Below are 19,784 nucleotides of genomic sequence, written 5' to 3' on the forward strand. Positions count from 1 at the left end.
CGGAGCAATTATGGGGCCCAAGAGCCTCTCTGGCTCAGAACACAGGCGGAGTAGGCAGAGTCCCTCTCGGGGGACTCGGAGCAATTATGGGGCCCAAGAGCCTCTCGGGCTCAGAACACTGGCGGAGTCCCTCTCGGGGGACTCGGCATTAGGTGAGGCCCCACGGGCCTCTGCACACAACGAGCCTCGCTCTGGAGGGGTGGGGCGGGCACCGGCAATGTGCCCCGATGCCCCTCCTCTCTCGCACTCACCGGGTCTGGCGGTCAGGCGGCTGGCAGCGGGGCTCTCTTCAAAGCACCGGAGTCCTGCCTGCATCCTCGGACGACCTCCACTCTTCGGGTTGCGGGGGCGGGACTTCCGGGCAGGCCGCGCCGCGATTGGCCGGCCTGTCAGCTGCTTCCGGGTCGCCATGGGCAGAGCGGCGGCCCGGGGGGAGACTTCACGGCCAGAATAGATCGAGGTGGGCACTCGATCGGGGCGGACAATGCCGGGTGGGCACCGGCCTCTGCAATTTAAAGCGCTCACAAGCGCAATAAATAAATAAGAAATAAAGCGAGGTAGGCCCTCGCTGGGGGGGTCCAGGAATCCTTCGCAGACCGGGGCAAATGCCGGGTGGGCACCGGCTTCGGAAAACAAAGCGCTCTCAGCGCTAGCGGGACATAAAGCGCTCCAATGCGCTAGGGACAGCACACAAGCGCTTACAGGCGCTAGAAGCTACCAGTCAAGCGCTCCCAGCGCTACCAGACAGGATAAAGCGCTTCCAGGTGCTTCAGGGGAACACAAGTCCAGTAAAGCTCTTCAGGAGTCCAGGGGCTGGGCAGGGCCCAGGGGAGGCAAGCCTTCCCCCTGGGCCCAAGCAGCAGCAGGCCCCTGGGAGATTCAAGCAGCAAACAAGAACCTTTTCATGGGGTCACAGCCCCTCTTTTATACACCTTTTCTTTTGTCTGTAGGTGCAGGGTGGGGGCAGAACCAGTCGCAGCTGGTCTGTGAGCACTGTTGATGGCTCAACCACCCCTTTCATTCATCAGGCAGGCTAGGGTCATCAGTCGCACCACAGGGGGCGGAGCCAGCATTGTGTGGGGGAAACCCAGCCTCATTCAGGACAGAGGCGCAGCCCCTCCCTCACATCAGCATGGTAATCTCTCCATTCACCACCGGGGCAGACCCACACAGACTTCCTGGAGCCTGGCATCCCAGCCAGCTCCAGCCAATCACACGCCAGGCATATTTTACACTAATATGCCAACTCCTAGAAGTGGCGCTTCCGCACAAGACACAGTCATGCCACATACATCGTTGCGAAGCATTCAATCACACGAGTTCGCACATACCAAACTCGACCATGCACACCTCACGCATCTGGAACTACCAGGGACACAGACATTCCCCATGCATTCCTATGGGAGAGCAGGCCAATCTCACACACGCACTCAGGGAGCACACGCACTTTACACTGCGCCACAGTGTCAAAGTGCGCAAAGACCAGAAATCACTAGGCAAAAAGTTCAGGGGTGAACCTGCCAGAAGGGCCAAGTCCAACACACTCATTCTGCAGTCACTCACTCTGCAGTCACTCACTCTTCAGTCACTCTGCATTCACTCACTCTTCAGTCACTCTGCAGTCACTCACTCTGCAGTCACTCTGCAGTCACTCTCACTCTGCACTTACCCTGCACTTGCACTCACTCTGCACTCACTCTGCACTCACACTCATTCTGCATTCACTCTGCACTCACTCTGCACTCTGCACTCACTCTGCAGTCACTCCCTCTGCATTCACTCTGCACTCACTCTGCACTCACACTCACTCTGCACTCACTCTGCACTCACTCTCACTCTGCAGTCACTCTGCAGTCACTCTCACTCTGCAGTCACTCTGCAGTCACTCTCACTCTGCAGTCACTCTAACTCTGCAGTCACTCTGCATTCACTCTCACTCTGCAGTCACTCTCACTCTGCAGTCACTCTGCAGCCACTCTCACTCTGCAGTCACTCTCACTCTGCAGTCAAGCTGCAGTCACTCTCACTCTGCAGTCACTCTGCAGTCACTCTCACTCTGCAGGCACTCTCACTCTGCAGTCACTCACTCTGCAGTCACTCTGCAGTCACTCACTCTGCACTCACTCACTCACTATTCAGTCACTCTGCAGTCACTCACTCTGCAGTCACTCTGCAGTCACTCACTCTGCACTCACTCTGAAGTCACTCCCACGCTGCAGTCACTCTCACTCTGCAGTCACTCTGCAGTCACACTGCAGTCACTCTGCAGTCACTCTCACTCTGCAGTCACTCTCACTCTGCAGTCACTCTGCAGTCACTCTGCAGTCACTCTCACTCTGCAGTCACTCTCACTCTGCACTAACTCTCACTCTGCAGTCACTCTCACTCTGCAGTCACTCTCACTCTGCAGTCACTCTCACTCTGCACTCACTTTTTACTCACTCTCACTCTGCACTCGCACTCACTCTGCACTCGCACTCACTCAGCACTCACTCTGCACTCGCACTCTGCACTCACTCTGCACTCACTCTGCACTCTGCACTCACTCTACACACACTCTGCACTCTCACTCTGCACTCACACTCTGCACTCACTCACACTCTGCTTTCACTCTGCACTCACTCTCACTCTGCACTCACTCTCACTCTGCACTTCCACTGCAGTCTCACTCACTCTGAGCTCACTCTGCGCTCACTCTGCACTCACTCTGCGCTCACTCTGCACTCCCACTGCAGTCACACACACTCTGCGCTCACTCTGCAGTCACACTCACTCTGCACTCACTCTGCAGTCACACTCACTCTGCACTCACTCTGCACTCACACTCACTCTGCACTCACACTCACTCTGCACTCACTCTGCACTCACACTGCACTCACACTGCACTCACACTCACTCTGCACTCACTCTGCACTCGCACTCACTCTGCACTTGCAATCACTCGGCACTCACTCTGCACTCACACTCACTATGCACTCACTATGCACTCACACTCACTCTGCACTCACTCTGCACTCGCACTCACTCTGCACTTGCAATCACTCGGCACTCACTCTGCACTCACACTCACTATGCACTCACTATGCACTCACACTCACTCAGCACTCACTCTGCACTCGCACTCACTCTGCACTCACTCTGCACTCACTCTGCACTCACTCTGCACTCACACTCACTCTGCACTCGCACTCACTCTGCACTCACACTCACTCTGCACTCACTCTGCACTTGCACTCACTCAGCACTCACTCTGCACCTGCACTCACTCTGCACTCTGCACTCACTCTACACACACTCTGCACTCTCACTCTGCACTCACACTCTGCACTCACTCACACTTTGCTTTCACTCTGCACTCACACTCTGCACTCACTCTCACTCTGCACTCCCACTACAGTCTCACTCACTCTGCGCTCACTCTGCACTCACTCTGCGCTCACTCTGCACTCCCACTGCAGTCACACACACTCTGCGCTCACTCTGAAGTCACACTCACTCTGCACTCACTCTGCAATCACACTCACTCTGCACTCACTCTGCACACACACTCACTCTGCACTCACTCTGCACTCACACTCACTCTGCACTCACTCTGCACTCACACTCACTCGCACTCACTCTGCACTCACTCTGCACTCGCACTCACTCTGCACTCGCACTCACTCTGCACTCACACTCACTCTGCACTCACTATGTACTAACACTCACTCTGCACTCACACTCACTCTGCACTCACTCTGCACTCTGTACTCACTCTGCACTCACTCTGCAGTCACTCTCTCTGCATTCACTCTGCACTCACTCTGCACTCCTACATCACACATGTATCTATGTATCATCATGTATATCTCATACATCTCCTAAATTGGTACAGTTGCTCAATACCCATCAAATAGTTCAGTGTTATAGGTAGCTGTAGAGACAAAGTAACGCTGGGTACCTTAATAAGCTAGCAAGTTAATTGTATATTGATTTTGTGTTGAAGTTAGATTCCGAGTTATCATGATGTCTGCTGCTGTAATTGTAATTGAGAGTTTGGGGCTTTTCTTGACGCCATGGTATCGATTTAGCTTGGCTGTCTGTGGAGTGTTCGCTGGAAGCTATGTTTTTGTGTAAAAGTGTATTGTAAAGTAAAGGGTATTGTGATCTCAGTAAGGTTCAAATATATGGTGACGCTGCACTCTGTCTGTAGTGTTCTATGTAACTTGGCTTACTGTACGTTGTGACGGTCTCTGATACTGCTGCCAATGAAAGTAATTTATTCTGACTCTACTATAAAATGTCCGCTCTAGGATCTTGTTGGTCATATTTATCGCTCTAAACATTGTTTACAGTTTTTCTGTGAAATTGCAGTAAAGTACTGGACCATTCTCCTTTTCCATTTTCTGTCTTTGCGGACACAAGCGTATAAAAAACGAATTTAACAATTAGATATTGGCATCAACAAAGGTATTTAACAATCGGCAAACTTACTTTAAAAGCAGAATGTTTTGTTGTGTCTTGTTTGGTGATTTTATTGTTCTACGTGTTAAATTTCGAAACATTCAGCCCCCAATGGTCCCGCCAGCATATTTCACAGACTTTCACCAGCTACAATAAACAAGCGGCACTTCAACAGATCACGAAAGCGATTCAATTGTAAAAAAAAAGTCCGCAGTGGTGCACGCGCGCGCGCCACTGCGAACATATGTTTAGAATTATCGCGGCTGGCAAGCCGCGATAATTCAAAACATATGGCCTCTGGTGCGGCTAACAGACACCAATAGGCCATAGGCGGAGCTACGCTACCGCCTATGGCCTATTGCGTGTTCTGTTTAAAAACAGCACGCACGCGAAGGCCTATGAAATTGGACCTTGCAAATCCACACGCATGAGCGTTGTGGAATGCAATTTCAAAATGCCCGGAATACGACTCACTGCGCGTCACTGTACGAGCCAGAGCCCTAAAAATGCCATCCCATGCTGAGCAAGGGTGAAGCAGCAGTTTGAGGTGGTTAATGTGTCTGATGGGTGACACAGGCACATTTTTATTTATTTATTTATTTAATGCATTTTTATAAAGCGCGGACTTTATCCGAATGTGTCAGAGCACTGTACAATAGAACCAGTTACGTTACATGAGAGAACTGTTGCAGGAATAAACCAAACAAAAATAGCAAGCCATAGGACCGGAGTGACACATGCAAAAGGCACACAATCTCAAGCACAGCATGAACAGACTGTAAAAGCAAAAATAAGAATAAATATGACAAATTATACAATGACTAAAGAACTTCCTGGCGAACAATAGCAGGTCATAGAATCAAAACAACACAGGCAAAAGGAACACAATATCAAACACAGCAAGCACAGGATGTACAAACAAAAATAAAAATATTTGTGACAAATATACAATGACTAAAGAACTTCCTGGTGGGGTCTGAGGAAGGAAATTAGTTCTGAAAGTGTCTTTGGAATAAAAGAGATTTGAGGTCCGCTTTAAAGATCTGGATGGAGGTGATGGCACGGAGCGAAGGAGGAAGCAAGTTCCAGATTCTCACCGCATTACCTGAGAACGATTGTGGCAACAATTTTTCCCTTTTGAAGGAGGTGGGTTCAAGAAGGAACTGTTCCGCATTCCGAGAAGGTCTTGAGCCTCCAGACAGTTTGAGTTTATTCGCCAGATAGCTAGGGAAGGAAGAGTGCAAAGCTTTGTGGGGCATGCATGCTGTTTTGTAGATAGCTCTAGCCTCGATGGGGAGCCATCGGAGAGAAGACAGGATAGGAGTGATGTGGTCACTCCATTTGGACCCTGTAATGAAGCGAGCTGCTGAATGGAGGACGGATTTGAGGGGGGAGAGGTGAGATTTGGGAAGGCCAGTCTGAAGAGAATTACAATAATCCAGTCTAGAGAGAACTAGCGATTGGCCAAGGTTTTTAGGTCATTCTACAGGAAGAACCGACGAATCCCCCATAAAAGGCGCAGTTGATAACGTGTGCTCTTGGCCATGGAGTTGATGTGTGAGATTAGGTTGAGTCTTTTGTCAAGTATGACACCTAAGGATTTAGCGCAGTCCACAATGATGGGTTTACTGTGAGATTAGGTTGAGTCTTTTGTCAAGTATGACACTTAAGGATTTAGCGCAGTCCACATCGATGGGTTTACTGTTGAGTAGATTCAATTGATCCATCCAGGATTGAACAGGAGGCGGAGAGAGAGAGCTAGATAAGAGGAGGAATTCCGTTTTGGAGGGATTGAGAATGAGTTGGTGAACTAACATCTAGTTGTGAATAGTATTGAGAGTAGAGCTGAGTAGTGAGAGATCATGAGAGGAAGACACCTTGAGGTAGATTTGAGTGTCATCCGCATAGAGATGGTAGGGTTTGCACTGCAATGTTACCTGCAAATGTAGCCCCAGAGCTTCCAGTTTCACTCCTGTAGTGCTTGGGGATACACTTCAACCAGTGAGGCAAAATGAGTGAGAATGGGAGAGTAAGATTGTAAGGGTGAATACGAATGAGAATGCGTGCGTTGGAGTGTGAATGTGAATGTGAATGTGAATGTGAATGTATGTGCGAGAGAGCATGTGTATGTGTGAGCCTGTGTGAAAGAGAGGGATGTGTAGTGAATGAGAAGAAGAAAATGCCGTTGAGGTAGAATGCGGGACAAAAAGTGAGAATAACTCAGAATGAGAGAGCTAGACTGGTGTTCATGTATAAGTGAGGGTGACAAAGTGAGTGAAAGGGAATCGGAACGAGTGTGAGGCAGTGTGAGTGTGATGGAGAATGAGTATGAGTGAAGGAATGTGAGGGAGTGAATATAAGTGAGAATGAGTGAGTGAGAGTGAGTGCCGCTGGCACTGGCATATTGGAGGTAATTCTTGACATACAGGACACTCCTTACACATTTTCAGAGGTCTGCCTCACCGATGGTACACTGGTGTATTCAATAGCAGAATTCTGGCACTTGCTTATTTTATGTAATTCATGGCATAAGGGGGCAACCATGGCATATGGAGGCACCCCTGACAAAATGCTGACTGTGGCCCAATAAAGGTAATTATTGACATGGGGGGGTTATGCACATTTTGCAAAAAACTGGATCAACTCTTCATTGTTCCCCATCCTGCCACATCATGAAGGTACTTGATTATTTAATGAGTGACCTATCAGAGCCTATGGCTTTAAAGCAAATGTATGTTAAAATTATGTTTTAAAATACACTATGTGACTCCAGATTTTTCCCAAATTTTCTTGGGGGGAAAAACGCCTCGACCCTTCGTAAAATTAGTTAGGTTTACCTGTTGGAATTTCAGGACAGGTGTTATTGCAGCCAACCAATATAAAAAATCACCAGTCACCTGTTTGCTAGTCTAATATCATTGCCCCCACGCACGTACCGTGTTTTAGAAGCCATTAGTTTGAAAATGTTCATGCGTTGGTTTGCTAAGGAAACACGTCTATACTGTTGAACAAAACGGTCTCCTAGCTAGTAAGTGTTTCATTAACGTCACATTTCTTTCAGCTGATTTTGTCTATTTGTAAATACAACAGGGCAAGCACAAGTAATATATAACACATTGTATAACTATTTACCGTTCAAATTTCTTCAGCATAGCCAAAGCTCTTTCTGTATTGCGAATCTTTTCAAATGTAGCATCCATGAATGATTTTAACTGATTCTAAAAATAAAACAAATCATAACAATTATATAACTTACTTTTGGAATCCAAGTATTTTCATATTAAAGCATTAGCAGGCACATCACAATATTAGGTGCGTTTTAGAACAATTTTCTAAATGCTTGAACCAGTAGGAACCTGACAACTGAAAAACACCTGCACAAATATTGATTGTGGATGCCGAATTCCTGTTCAGCATCCAAACCCCTGGATGAACCACAAAATTGGTTACCTTTCAATGGTTCCGAAGTCATTTTGAGGATTGCAAAAAATGCAGCTCTAGTCACGTTCCCAAGTTTAACAGTATTCCATTTGAACTGTTGAGTTTTCCAGCTATGTCCCAATCACAATGAGCTACAATTATTTTAGCGATACAAAAGGGGATGATGGACGGAGCGTTTGAGCAAATCAAACACTCACCCCCAGTCAACTGATCTGGGTTTAATCCATCACCATTCTTTAGCTCACTCCGCCACCCCAGTTCAGACATGGCCATATGCAAATCAGTCTGACCCTGTGCCTCATGGGAACAGTCCAGCCCGAACTGCCAAAGCCATGTCTTCCCTGGACCGGAAACAAGCATCCTGAGACCGGTTTCTGGCATTACAGCCGTCATCAGCCAGGTTAGCTTGACGTGGGTCCCTTGCTCACTTTGCCACTGGATTCAAGCTAGCCTGGCTGATGACCCAGATCAGTTGACTGGGGGTGAGTGTTTGATTTGCTTAACCGTTCCGTCCTTCATCCCCTAATGTATTGCTTCTTTTAAAAGAAACATTACAAACAAGTTGGGATTAAACATGGCTATGGCCTGTGAAAAGCCGGGCCAGGCACACAACTATTTCAAATAGATAACATTTCTCTTGCAATCAACTCAACACAAAAGAGAAATGAAAAAAAAAGAAACAGTTACCAGGAGCAGAAAGTAAATAGAAACATATTCTAGCACTATTACAGCACAGTGATCACTCTGCTTATCATCATAATATATTGCTATTGCGCACTCATGTGTATTTCCCGTAGATCCCATGTCTATCAGTATGTGACTAGTCCAGGTCCAACTGGGGGTAATACACTACCCATATAAGAGGATAACCATGTCAATCGTCGTCAGTGAAGTGAGCTTGTAAATAGCTTTTGAGTGGTTTCCAATAGTCTCGGGGACGGGAAGTGACAGGTAGAAGTGTGGCATGTGTCTATTATGGTATTACAGTAAGTGAGGTCTCGGATCCAGTTTGGTTTAGTCGGTGTTCGCATCCTCCCCAATGTAAGGATACCTGGCGTTTAACCACCAAGAACGCAATTGCAGAGAATCTTCTGACGCACTTCTTCAATGGCTTCACATACTGTGAGATTTTTTTTTTTTTTTTAGTTCAACCATCTTTATTTGATCATACACAAGTGACACAGCCTCACGCCTACATCCCTGGGACCGGCGGCATGTCCATCAGTTGCATGAAAATTCTTCGAGCTTAAAAAAAGTAACACAGCCTTTATACCGGCAACCCGGGCGTCCAGCGGCAAGTTTAATTTGTCTGCAGCATTTATATCACACTCGTGTATCAAATAAGTACCAGAGGTCTTTGGTAGAACTATTTTTCATGTGTGATAAACTCGTAATCTAATAGAAGACCAACCAAAACATTAACAGCGATCACCACTCCACAGCACCCTCCCTCCCGTCTCACATTTGAAAATTGTATTACCTTGTCTACTTAGACACTTCATTTTCTATTTCTTCACTCAGGATCTGCCAGCGGTCTTTCTTGCAGATATTTAATTAGATACATCCAATAGTCTTTGGACCTAGAGCTAGCCGGTAACTCTTCTTCATAGGTTGCCAGCGTGTCCCTGCAGTAAGCTGGATCTTCTAACCAATACCTCAGCGTTGGCCACCTTGAGCCATTCCAGTTAATAGAGATCCTTTTCTTTGCCATCAATAGTGCTATCACACAGAACTTTCGTTTTCGTGCTCTGATTTGCGGGACCAGTCCCAGTAAGCATACTCGTATGGTACAGTCAATGGGTGTGTCTAACATAATGCTCAGTGCTTCTGTCACCTGATCCCAGTAGTTGGCTATTTTCGGGCAGTGCCATGCAAGATGAATGAAATCTGCCCCCTCCGCTTTGCATCTTTTGCATCTAGAGTCTGGAGATAGTCCGTATTTATATAGTCTTTGTGGTGTGTAATACATTTGGTGTAAGTATTTATAATGAATTATTCGTAAATTACCGTTCGGAGTTAGCATGTTGGTTAGCATACACGTTATAGAATATTCATCTATGGTTATCTGTTCAGATGTTATGTTATTCCATTTTTGTCTCATTTTCTCAGTGTTTCCTGCTATATCATCTTGCAGTCTAGTGTATAGTCTAGATACCATGTGAGCTGCCGTAGGTGCTATAATTATGTACTGCAATGAGGTCATTTGTGGGGGTTCTGTTGGGTATGTCTTGTACAGTTCTTTCATCGCCCGTTGAAGTCTGTAGTAAGTAAACCTAAACAGCAGTGTGGGGTTACTTATATAACTCAAGTCCCCCAGCGATCTAAATTGGCCTTCTTCATACAGATCACCCATTTTATCTATTCCGACTTGTCGTAGGAGACCCATTCCCATTTCCTCTTGCGTGACTGAGAGCTCTGGGTGATGCGTCAGTGGCAGAGCCGGTGCATATAATGGTAGTTTCCCTGCTTTCTTGTCCATCAAATACCAGGCCGTGTTCGTTGCGTCAATAGTGTTTATATCGCGGGAGTGCAATGGCGGTATTTTGTGCGGTAGGATGGCCGATAGGGGGAAGGGTTGAGTATCACCTGTTTCCACCGCCACATGTGACATGAACGGGACCTCATGATACCAGTAGTGTGCAAATTGTGCTTGTGCACATAAATAATAAAGATACAGGTCAGGCACCTTAAACCCTCCCTTCAAATAGGGCAGTGTAAGTGTCTGCAACTCCAATCTCGCTTGTTTACCTGCCCAGAGGAGACTGAGCACCAGTTTGGTTATATTACGAAAGACTTCCATCGGTGGCCTGATAGGAATATTGTTAAAAAGATAAAGAAATTTGGGTAGCAGCACCATCTTTACTATGGCAGCTCTATCCGCCAGTGAGAGTGGCAGCTTATTCTAGCGACCTATTTTCTCCTCAAGTTCTAACACGACCCTTCCATAATTTGTACGTATCACTAGTTCTGGATTTCTATGATACCAGATGCCCAGGTAACGCGTGGGGTCTTCTCGCCATTCCAGTGGGTAATCTAGTGTAAATTGGGTGGTGCTGTCCGTCAGTGCCAGGATTTGTGATTTTGACCAGTTGATTTGCAAGCCTGAGTGTTGTCCAAATTTTATATATTCCCGGAGTAGGGGATTTAGGTTTTCATCTGGGTTTTTAACATATAGCACCATGTCATCCGCATATAGGAATATGTGTAGAGGTCCTGTAGGAAGTTGGATAGCAGAGTAATGGTGATGTTGCCTAATTTAGCATGCTAGTGGCTCTAGCACCAGTGCGAATAATATCGGTGACAAGGGGCACCCCTGCCTAGTCCCTCTGTTTATTGTGATCGGGTCCGAGACATAACCGTTCACTTTTATGCTGGCCGTAAGGTTTGTGTAGAGCATTTTTATCCACTGCATAAACATGATTGGAAAGCCCATACGCTGAAGGACCGCGTGCAAATATGTCCATTCTATCGTGTCAAAAGCCTTTGCAGCATCTAATAAGACCGCCGCTGTTTAGGTGTCAGGCGTTAGGTAATGTGATAGTGCAAAAAGCGTTTGTGTGTTGTGCGTTGTGGATCTTTCTGGTATAAAGCCCAATTGATCCGGTCTGATCAGCAAAGGCATCAGAGGTTTGAGCCGTGCCGCCAGGACACTTGCTATGATCTTGGTGTCGACATTTATGAGGGATAACGGCCTGTACGAATCACAATGCTCTGGATCCTTCCCCGGTTTCAGCAAAGCAATCAACATTGCTTCTCGTAGAGATTCTGGGAGTAACTGCTGCTCATGAGCCTCACCGTACATCCTGACTAAGTGCGGTGCCAATAGGTCTGCGAATGCCTTATAAAATTCGCACGTAAAGCCATCCGGGCCTGGTGCTTTCCCGTTAAGGAGGGCTTTAATTGTGTCAGTGATTTCTTCAACTGTGATGGGGCGAGACAAGTATGCTCTATGTGCATCTGACAGCCACGCTATTTCAACGTCTGCCACGTAGCTTAGCATATCGGCTGTTGATACTTTTAGGAGAGATTCATACAATTGGCCATATGTCAGTTGAAATTCATGCATTGTGCCCTCTGTTAGAAATGGGATCCTGGCTGGCCAAGACTCGCGTCAAGGTCAGTCAGGGATCACCATTCCTAAGGTCAGAGCAAGGGAGTTACACGCCAAGATAACCCCTACTCGCCCTCTAGGTAACGTGGCGCGAGCAGCAAGGCTAAACTTGGAGGCGATATGAGTTAAGTATTTGCGCACGCACCCCAGCAACAACACCCAAGGCCCACCACAAAGGAAACTCCACACAAGGGTATATATAAAAATAGCCTTTGTATTCCAATAAAATACATTAGATAAAACACACACTTTACAATGTGCCAGAGGCACGGGCAGAATTTACAAGGGATATTTACAAGACAGGGCCACCTGGACCACTGTCAGGAATCAGCACTTTTGGAAGTAACACTTTTTAGAAATAGCACTTAGAATGTAAAATTGTAGCACAAAAATAATATACAACCAGTCACTACTGGTACCAGGTGAGCACCACCTATGCAACCCTCACTATTTTAGGAGATTACACTAGGGACCTGGGCCTTGCTAGTACCACCTGCACTAGGGAGAAAACAACCACCTAAGTATTACAATACCTGTAGGGGTGTAAGAACATAACACATGATGCAATACATACATTCAGAGGTGTAAGAACAGCAACCACAATAGCGCAAAATCCACATTAGCCACCACCTGTGGCAGTCCCTGTGTCCCAAAGTCAGGGCCTAAACGTGGCAGTTGCCCACAAAGTGCTGGGCAACTGGTGCAAGCATGGTTGAGCCTTCCAGGGCTCAAGAACAACAATGGGGCCAATTTGGGAGCCTCTCTAGGCTCTGAGCACTGGTGGGGCGAACACGATGTGGGAGCCTCATAGGCTCTGCAGAACAAAATGTCCCCCTGAGCCTGTCAGGGCTCTAAATACACAGGTGTGGCTGCCACTGAGCCTCTCGGGGCTCGCAGACCAATTATGGCACCTTGAGCCTCTCTGGGCTCTGAAAACAACTGTGGCGCCTCACTGTGGAAGTCCCCCCCCTCTGGGGGACTCGAGAATACTGGCCCGTCGTTGGAGTCCCACCTCTGGGGACTCGAGTTTGCCAAGATGCCCCTCTGAGCCTCGCTAGGCTCTCTGCACGACTGCAGCCACTGGTGGAGCCTTCAGGGCTCAAAACAACAATGCCCCCTCCTTTGGAGCGGCCTCCGTCAACCGGAGACACAGCGCAGCACTCACCGGGACTCTGGGGGGCGGGGGCTCCTCCTCGGCTCCGTCTGCTGGCGGCGTGCTGGGCGCTCTCGACGGAGACTCCGGGCTCTCCCTCTTCCAGGCCGGTCACCACGGGGCTCTCCTCCTTGCCGGGCCGTGGGCGGGGCTCTCTCACCCTCGAGAGCCTCGCCGAGGACAAGACGCTGGGCTCCTTCTTCTCCCCGGGGCTTCTTCTTTCACATGGGAGCCCCGGCAGGCAGCAGCTTCCGCCTGCCTCTCTGTCCTGCCCCCGGCCTGCCTGACTTCCGGGTCGCGGCTGCGGGGGCGGGACTTTCGTCGGGCCGCGCTCTGATTGGCCGGCCTCTCAGCTGCTTCCGGGTCGCCGCGGGCAGCGCGGTGGCCCGTTCCAGGCACTCGTAGGCGGGGAATGAAGTTACCGAGGGGTCGGCACCCTCGAGGCAAGAGCGAAAACGGGCATCAAGGTCCCTGGCAGGGTGGGCACCTGCCAGGCGACAAATTAACTACAAATAAGCGAGGTGGCACTCGCTAGGGTAGGCAAAGCGCTCCCAAGCGCTCTAGGCAGTTAACACAGCGCTCCCAGCGCTATAATCAAAAATAAAGCACTTCCAAGCGCTAGAGGGCATAAAGCTCGCTCCTAGCGCTACGAGCAGAATAAAGTGCTCCCAGGTGCCCTCAGCAAGCAGGGCAGAGTTCCAGCAAGTCCTTGGGCAGGCAGGGGGGGCAAGGCTGGGCCAGGGGCCAGCTCACTGGCCCCCAGGCAGGGAGGCAGTCCAAGTGGCGGTTCCTCCTGGCCCCAGCAGCAGCAGCCCCCTCAAGTAGGATCAGGAAAGAACAACTTCTGTGGGGACACAGCCCCATTTTTATACAGTACATTCCTTTGTCTGAAGGTGCAGGGTGGGGGCGGAACCAGTCGCAGCTGGTTCTTGAGTACCCTTGATGGCCCAACCACCCCTTTCTTTCACTGGCAGGGCTAGGGACATCAGTCACACCACAGGGGGGCGGAGCCAGCATTGTCTGGGGAAAACCCAGCCTCATTCAGGCCACAGGTACACTCCTCCCCAGCCATCAGCATGCTAATCTCCCACTCACCACCGGGCAGACCCATCCAGCCTTCCTGGAGCCAGGCTCACCAGCCTGCTCCAGCCAATCACACACCAGACACATTTTATATTAATATGCCAACTCCTAGAAGTGGCACTTCTACATATGACACACTCATGCAACACACACCATTGCGAAGCATTCACCCCCACGAGTTCGCACATATCAGATTCGAACCTGTACACCCCACGCATCAGGAACTACCAGGGACACATACATTCCCCATGCATTCCTATGGGAGGGCAGGCCTATCTCATCACATGCACTCAGAGTGCGCACGCACTTTCCACTGGGACACAGTGAAAGTGCGCAGAACCCAAAAATCACCATCACCAGGTCACCATTACAAGCAAAAAGTCTAGGGGTGAACCTGCCATAAGGGCCAAGTCCAACACAACCCCCTTCCAGCCAAAACGCAGGGTAGAACAATCACCACCGTGATGGACTTCCCTGCTTGGGGCGATAGAACACGGACGCGGGCCCGCAACTGCAGGGACACCCTCCTGTTCTACGCCACGGTGAACCCATGGGATTCCTTCTCAACACACTGTCTGGACCAACTGGGCTACCCCACTGGTACTCCCGAGCTGTCCGCGGCCAGGACCAGGCCCTGGGCCACCCAGGTGCCACCGGTCCTTGCCTATTCATAGAGTGGGGGGTAGTAACCCCTGGTACATAGTAGCCATTCTCCACTCTTCCTGCCTGCAAGACAGGACTAGACTGCCACTGGTTCTCCAGCCTAGGGTCTACAACCTCAGGCGGACCAGGAGTCTCGGGGAAGGCTTTCCTCCCCCTACCTCTTCTTCTAGGGTTCCTCCTCCTCCTGCGAGGGGTACCCTTACAACGCCACTCCAACACAGGGTTTAACCCCTCATGTTGCACCGGGGTCAGAGGTGGGCTCTCCCACACTCTGCACCCCCTTCCAGAGGTCTGCCCTCTCCCAACTGGAGAAGTTCCTCTGGAAGAAGAACCGGTCAGGACACTGGTTACAGTCGTCCTACCCTTCAGGTCAGGCTGATCCTGAACCTGGCCTTCCAACCTCTGGTCTAAAACCTTTGGTGGAACAATTGCCTGGCACTCCAGGACTTCTGGGGATTCACACACCATCCCCCTGAGGCTAACAAATGACACATATGTTGTGTGACTGTCTGCCTGGCGCAGATCTCCCGCCTCCTGTCCACCTGACAGTGCACAAAGATCCCCCAGCACAGAAGTGGTGTCACCATGGTCACTACACGGGATCCTAGCCCAACTGGGTAGTCCCTGACCCACTGGTTCTTCCACTGGGGAACTCCCCCAATCACTCCTCACGCTGGACTCCTGTACCCTCCCTACCGGAGCGGTACTGCCAGACTCTAGAACCACAGGAGCTCTGGTTACAGACGCTCCAGGTCCTCTACTCACTAGGAGATCTTCCTCAAATGGACTAACAGGACAGCCTAGGTCCCCAACCTGGTGTTCCCTACAGAAACCATCCAAGTCCTGAGGCAGGGCTTCGGGCGTCTGGGGAACCTCGGTCTCCCCCTCACTCCTGCTCCACTGAGCCAGGCAGTGAGCCCCTACACTCTCCTCGCTATCCTGGGACCTAGCTGGGCTACACTGAGCCTCCTCCACCACGCTGGGCTGGAGGATACCTGAACCACTACTTTTGGAGTCACTCACCAATGACTCTAGAGAACCTCTAGCACTCTCCCAGCGGTCTGCTTCCTCTGCAAGCTCGTATGGTTCAGACAATCCACACCCTACTAGGTGTTGGCGCAATCCTGGATAAACAACACTGAGCAACTGCTCTCTGAGAAACATATCAAACAATATGCCCCAATCACATTTCGTGGGCTCCCGTACCCAATCACACAGGGCTCCACAACAGTCATCCACAAAATCTTCCCAAGACTGATGAGACGGTTTCCTAAGGTTCCTAAACCTCAACTGTTGGACTTGGCCCTTCTGGCAGGTTCACCCCTGAACTTTTTGCCTAGTGATTTCTGGTCTTTGCGCACTTTGACACTGTGGCGCAGTGTAAAGTGCGTGCGCTCCCTGAGTGCGTGTGTGAGATTGGCCTGCTCTCCCATAGGAATGCATGGGGAATGTCTGTGTCCCTGGTAGTTCCTGATGCGTGAGGCGTGCATGGTCAAGCTTGGTATGTGCGAACTCGTGAGAGTGAATGCTTCGCAACGATGTATGTGGCATGGTTGTGTCTTGTGCGGAAGCGCCACTTCTAGACATGACTGTGTATGTGCTGTGAAGGTGCTGGCGTGTGATTGGCTGGAGCTGGCTGGGATGCCAGGCTCCAGGAAGTCTGTGTGGGTCTGCCCCGGTGGTGAATGGAGAGATTAGCATGCTGATGTGAGGGAGGGGCTGCGCCTGTGTCCTGAATGAGGCTGGGTTTCCCCCACACAATGCTGGCTCCGCCCCCTGTGGTGCGACTGATGACCCTAGCCTGCCTGATGAATGAAAGGGGTGGTTGAGCCATCAGCAGTGCTCTCAGACCAGCTGCGACTGGTTCTGCCCCCACCCTGCACCTAAAGACAAAGGGAAAAGGTGTATAAAAGAGGGGCTGTGACCCCATGAAGAGGTTCTTGTTCTGACACTTGAATCCTGCCAGGGGCATGCTGCTGCTTGGGCCCAGGGGAAGGCTTGCCCCCCCTGGGCCCTGCCCAGCCCCTGGACTACTGCAGCCCTTGGACCCCTGAAGGACTTTTTGTTTCTCTGCTGTGCTTGTCTCTGGACTCGGGGGGCCTCTTTGCCCTGCCCCGCTCCTGGATGCCAGAGGGACTGTTGCCTAGCGCTCGGAGCGCTTTATTTTTACTTTTGCCCGTTATTTACTTAAAGCGAGCGAGTGCCCACCTCGCTGTTTATTTTTAATCTCGAGGGTGCCACCCCTCTGAAATGCCCCCGAGATTCACCGCCGCGGCCCGAGCGCCGCAAAACAGGAAGTCAGGCACTACAGGGCCTGATGCGGGGCGGGACTTCCGGGTTGCCGGAGGAAGTCCCGCCTGCCGCCGCGCTGGGATTGGCCAGCGCCGCCAAGGAGACTGAGCCTGGGGCTGAGTCCCGGTCCCGAGATGGGGGACCGGGTGAAGACCCCTGTGTCAAGAAAGCGGGGCTCTCATGAGGTGAGAGAGCCCCGCCCGCTGCCCTGCTGACACCCGCCGAGGCCCCCGTGAGCGAGGGAGGGCCCCGGCAGACTGCTGCAAGAAGATGGTGTCCCCCGCCGCCTCCGGAGAGCAGCCGGTGAGTAGAGCTGCCCGGGGGGGGGGACGTGGTGAAAGTGCGCGAGGGATCCCCTCGCAACGCTGAGCGGCCCCGCTTGACAGAGGGCTCGGTGGGGGCATAGCGTTTTCTTCTGTCCGTGCGCTCCGCCTTTAGGTGCCTTCAGGGCGGCCCCGGATGGTAGAGGGCCGCCCCAACGTTTCCCCAGGGCACAGTATCGAGTGAAAGGGCCCGAGGAGCCCGTGCTGAGCCCCGTGGCTCGAACGTGTTGGGGCATTGTATTTACTGCAGAGCCTGAGGGCTCCCACGCTGGGCAGTAGTGTTTCTTGAGCCTAGATGGCTCCAACCCGGGACATATTTGTTTTCAGAGCCAGAGGGCTCCAACCTATTGCGCAGTTTTGCTTCCTGAGGGGCTAGTGAGAGCCCCTGTCGCAGATTTGTTTTCCAGCTGCCCAGCAAGTAGTGGGCAGCTGCACCGTTAAGGTTTTCCTTCCTAGGGACATGTGTTCTATGGACTTTAGGAGTGAGGCGCACTCCTTCATCCCTGGCCTTTCCCCAGCTGCGCAGCACTTAGTGCCAGCTGCAGCGTTTAGGCCCCCTGTTCTGTCCCTCAGCTGCCCAGCAAGTAGTGGGCAGCTGCTACGTTTAGGTTTTGCGCAAGTGGCGCAACCTGGACCCTGGACTTTGATGTAAGTTCATGTTAATGTGATTTCTGCAAAGTGCTCTTTGCTGCACCGCTGAATGTGTTGTTGATACATCATGTGCCTTGTTTCTCTTGCACCTCTGAATGTGTTTGTATGCGTCATGTGCTTTTTCCTCCTTACACCGCTGAATGAATGTTATGCATTGCATCATGTGTTATGTTCTTACACCCCTACAGGTAGTGTAATATGTAGGTGGTTGTTTCCTTCTTGCTAGTACAGGTGGTGCTAGCAGAGCCCAGGTTCCCTAGTGTAATCTCCGAAGATAGTGAGGGTTGCATAGGGGGTGCTCACCTGGTACCAGTAGTGACTGGTTGTATGTTATTTTTGCGCTACAGTAATAATTCTATGTTCTAAAAGTGCTGATTCCTGACAGTGGTCAAGGTGGCCCTGTCTTGTACATACCCCTTGTAAATTCTGCCCGTGCCTCTGGCACAATGTAAAGTGTGTGTTTTATCTAATGTATGTTATTTGGAATACAAAGGCTATTTTTATATATACCCTTGTGTGGAGTTTCCTTTGTGGTGGGCCTTGGGTGTTGTTGCTGGGGTGCGTGCGCAGATACTTAACTCATATCGCCTCCAAGTTTAGCCTTGCTGCTCGCGCCACGTTACCTAGAGGGCGAGTAGGGGTTATCTTGGCGTGTAACTCCCTTGCTCTGACCTTAGGAATGGTGATCCCTGACTGACCTTGACGCGAGTCTTGGCCAGCCAGGATCCCGTTTCTAACATCAACCTATTCTCCTCCTCTGGGGAAACAGGAACCATACTCGGGGAACTGGGAGTGGGATTTCCTCCACTGAAATCTATGTAGCTGCCACCACTGGACTCAACCCTCCCTGGAGAATCCAGACAAGCAACACTGCGCGCAGGGGATAGTCTACCCTCCAGAGCTACTTTGCCTCTGGTGGAGGCCCTCTCAGCCTCCTCTATCCTTTCCTGGGCTAAGACCCTCTCAGTCTCTAACTGTTGCTTTCTTACGCCCAGCTGTGCCATAGCCTGGGCATGCTCCAACCTGAGCTTTTCTAAAGCCAGCTGGTGCTCCCTTTCTCTCCTCCTATCTTCCAGCTCCTCTGGGGACAGGGAAAGGGATGAGGCTCTGCCTCCTACGCTGGACCCAGCAAGGGACTCCCTATCTATGGGGTCCTCACTATCTGCTGGTGTCCCTGTGCTATCATTTTCTTCCTCCTCTTCTGAATCTTCAGGGCTCCCCACAGACCCACCACCCTCCTGGTGTGAGGCCCGGGCCCTTTCCTCACTGCGCTCAAGATCCCATTGATCCTCTTGCCATTTGACCATGCATCTCCTAAGTGCATACCAGCCTGACTGATCCGCCCCTATGCCTCTCTCTTCACAGAACTTTCTCAGCTCCCACACACCGTATGTGGCTAGATCATTGAAATCAAAAACAAGCTCCATTCTGGCAGACGTTCTGGTGAAAAGATTACACAGGGAACCTAGGGGTCTGAGCTAACACAGGAGTACACAATTGACAAAGGTTCAGCAAGTTCCCTCTCCCAGAGAACTCACACTCACTTGCCTAGTGCCACACACCATTCATTCACACACAACCCCCCCTCGGACTGGTAAGGCAGTTTCTACCACCCCTGATACCT

The 19,784-nt window shown here is 50.5% G+C and overlaps 1 protein-coding gene across 1 annotated transcript in view; it reads right to left on the reverse strand.

Moving 5' to 3' along the window:
* The window catches only part of DNAH5 (dynein axonemal heavy chain 5), a 5,605,957-nt gene that overhangs the window by 4,044,813 nt on the left and 1,541,360 nt on the right, over nt 1-19,784 (reverse strand). Inside the window, exon 13 of the mRNA XM_086967405.1 lies at nt 7,576-7,661. Within this exon, the coding sequence (XP_086823531.1) occupies nt 7,576-7,661 (86 nt within the window). The remainder of the gene's footprint in view (nt 1-7,575; nt 7,662-19,784) is intronic.

This window comes from Lissotriton vulgaris, chromosome 4_1 (genome assembly GCF_964263255.1).
Source record: "Lissotriton vulgaris chromosome 4_1, aLisVul1.2, whole genome shotgun sequence".
NCBI classification, from domain to species: Eukaryota; Metazoa; Chordata; class Amphibia; order Caudata; family Salamandridae; genus Lissotriton; species Lissotriton vulgaris.